At 49.1% G+C, this 2,031-nt stretch overlaps 1 protein-coding gene across 1 annotated transcript; it reads left to right on the top strand.

Annotated features, from left to right (window-relative positions):
- Window positions 1-1,200: 1,200 nt before the first annotated feature.
- On the top strand, window positions 1,201-2,031 carry LOC125146583 (olfactory receptor 1440-like). The gene is given in 2 exon segments (XM_047823281.1): window positions 1,201-1,859; window positions 1,862-2,031. Coding segments are annotated over 2 exon segments (690 nt in total). The 5' UTR covers window positions 1,201-1,339.

Here is a 2,031-nt window from a genome sequence, read left to right as displayed (position 1 = left end):
GATGTCTGCCCCCAGCCCACCGCTGCGGCCACAGTCAGACTGGTGTGTGCCTTCTCTTCCCCTCTCCTAGGGGCGGGATTCACTGTGGGGTGGTGTGGCTCATCTGGGCTACTTGCACCCTGCCAGGCTTGTGATGCTGGGGATCTGGCGTATTAGCTGGGGTGGGTAGGCAAGGTGCTCGGGGGCAGGAGGGGCAGGCTTAGATCGCTTCTCCTTAGGTGATCCACTTCAGGAGGGGCCCTGTGGCAGCGGGAGGGAGTCAGATCCGCTGCCGGAGGTTTGGCTCCGCCGAAGCGCAGAGTTGGGTGTTTGCGCGGAGCGAGCAAGTTCCCTGGCAGGAACCGGTTCCCTTTGGGATTTCGGCTGGGGGATGGGCAGGGGAAATGGCGCTGGCGAGCGCCTTTGTTCCCCACCAAACTGAGCTCTGTCGTCAGGGGGCTCAGCAGCTCTCCCTCCCTTTGTCCTCCAGCCTTCCCGCTTTCCGAGCAGAGCTGTTAACTTATGACCTCCCAGACGCTAAGTCGCGCTTGTTGTGGGAACACAGTCCGTCAGGCCCCTCCGCTTTTGCAACCCAGACTCGGGGGCTCTGCTTGGCCGGCGAGCCGCCCCTCTGCCCCGGCTCCCTCCCGCCAGTCCGTGGAGCGCGCACCGCCTCGCCACCCTTCCTACCCTCTTCCGTGGGCCTCTCGTCTGTGTTTGGCTCCGGCGACTCCGTTCTGCTAATCCTCTGGCGGTTTTCTGGGTTATTTAGGCAGGTGTAGATGGAATCTAAGTGATCAGTAGGACGTGCGGTGAGCCCAGCGTCCTCCTAAGCCGCCATCTTGCCGCAACTCCTTCTTTTTTGGATTCTTTCATAAGTTTCATTTGCTACACTTCCCCCTAATTCATCCATCGTCAATGGGGTATGTGTCTCTAGATACATTGTTTTTTAAATGTAGGTGAAGATCTACACTTACATGGATTTTTTTCCAATATAGGTTAATAAAAATATTCCTAAAAAATAAAGAAATAAAAATATGTATGGGGAGTTTCTTTTTCTTTTTTTCTTGTTATATTGTTTACAAGGCAATTACTTAAAGTGCAGGGCTGAATAGCTGAGTAACACCATGTAATTACTTTTAATAGCCTGAAGATACTGGAATAATAAGAAATTTCTTTTGTTATTTCCCTTCAGTTCTCAGAAACACCATGGCAGTGGGTGAAGGAAGAAACAGCACTACAATTACCAGGTTTATCCTATTGGGATACTCTGAATTTTCAAAACTTGAAGTCATCCTTTTTCCTAGGCATCTCCCTCGTGACAGTGTTCTGGAATGTCAACCTCATCACTCTGATCAAGATGGACTCCTACCTGCACACACCCATGTATTTCTTTATCAATAAACTTGCCTTCTTAGATATTTGTTATGTTTCCTCCACAGCTTCCAAGACGCTCTCAGATTTCTTCAAGAAGCAGAAATACATCTCCTTTGTAGGGGGCACCATGCAGTACTTCTTTACCTTGAGTCTGACTGAGTGCTTTTTCTTAGTAGCTATGGCTTGTGACCGATATGCTGCCATTTGTAAGCCTCTGTTCTACACCGCCATCATATCTCCCATCCTCTGTGTGCAGATGGTTGTGAGATCTCGTGTAACTGGATTCTTTGGCTCATTTATCCAACTGTGTGCCTTATTTCAGCTTCATTTCTGTGGGCCAAATGTCATCAGCCATTTCTTTTGTGATCTTCCCCAGCTGCTGATCATATTCTGCTCTGACACCTTTTCCTTTCAAATCGGGACCTCTGTGCTCACAGTGATCTTTGGACTAACATCTGTCTTGGTTATCATGATATTCTATGGTTATATTGCTGCCACCATTCTGAGATCACTTCATCTGAAGGCAGGTCCAAGGCCTTCAACTTCTGTGCTTCTCACCTGATAGCTGTGACTCTCTTTTATGGCTCACGCACCTTGGTCTATTTGTGCCCTACTTCTGATGATTTTCTGAGCCCAAACAAGCTGACCTCTGTTGTACACACTGTGGTGATTTAA

The sequence above is a fragment of the Prionailurus viverrinus genome, chromosome D1, assembly GCF_022837055.1.
Source record: "Prionailurus viverrinus isolate Anna chromosome D1, UM_Priviv_1.0, whole genome shotgun sequence".
Classification (NCBI taxonomy): Eukaryota; Metazoa; Chordata; class Mammalia; order Carnivora; family Felidae; genus Prionailurus; species Prionailurus viverrinus.
The sequence above is the reverse complement of the archived record's forward strand: the minus strand, read 5'-3'. Positions and strand labels throughout refer to the sequence as shown.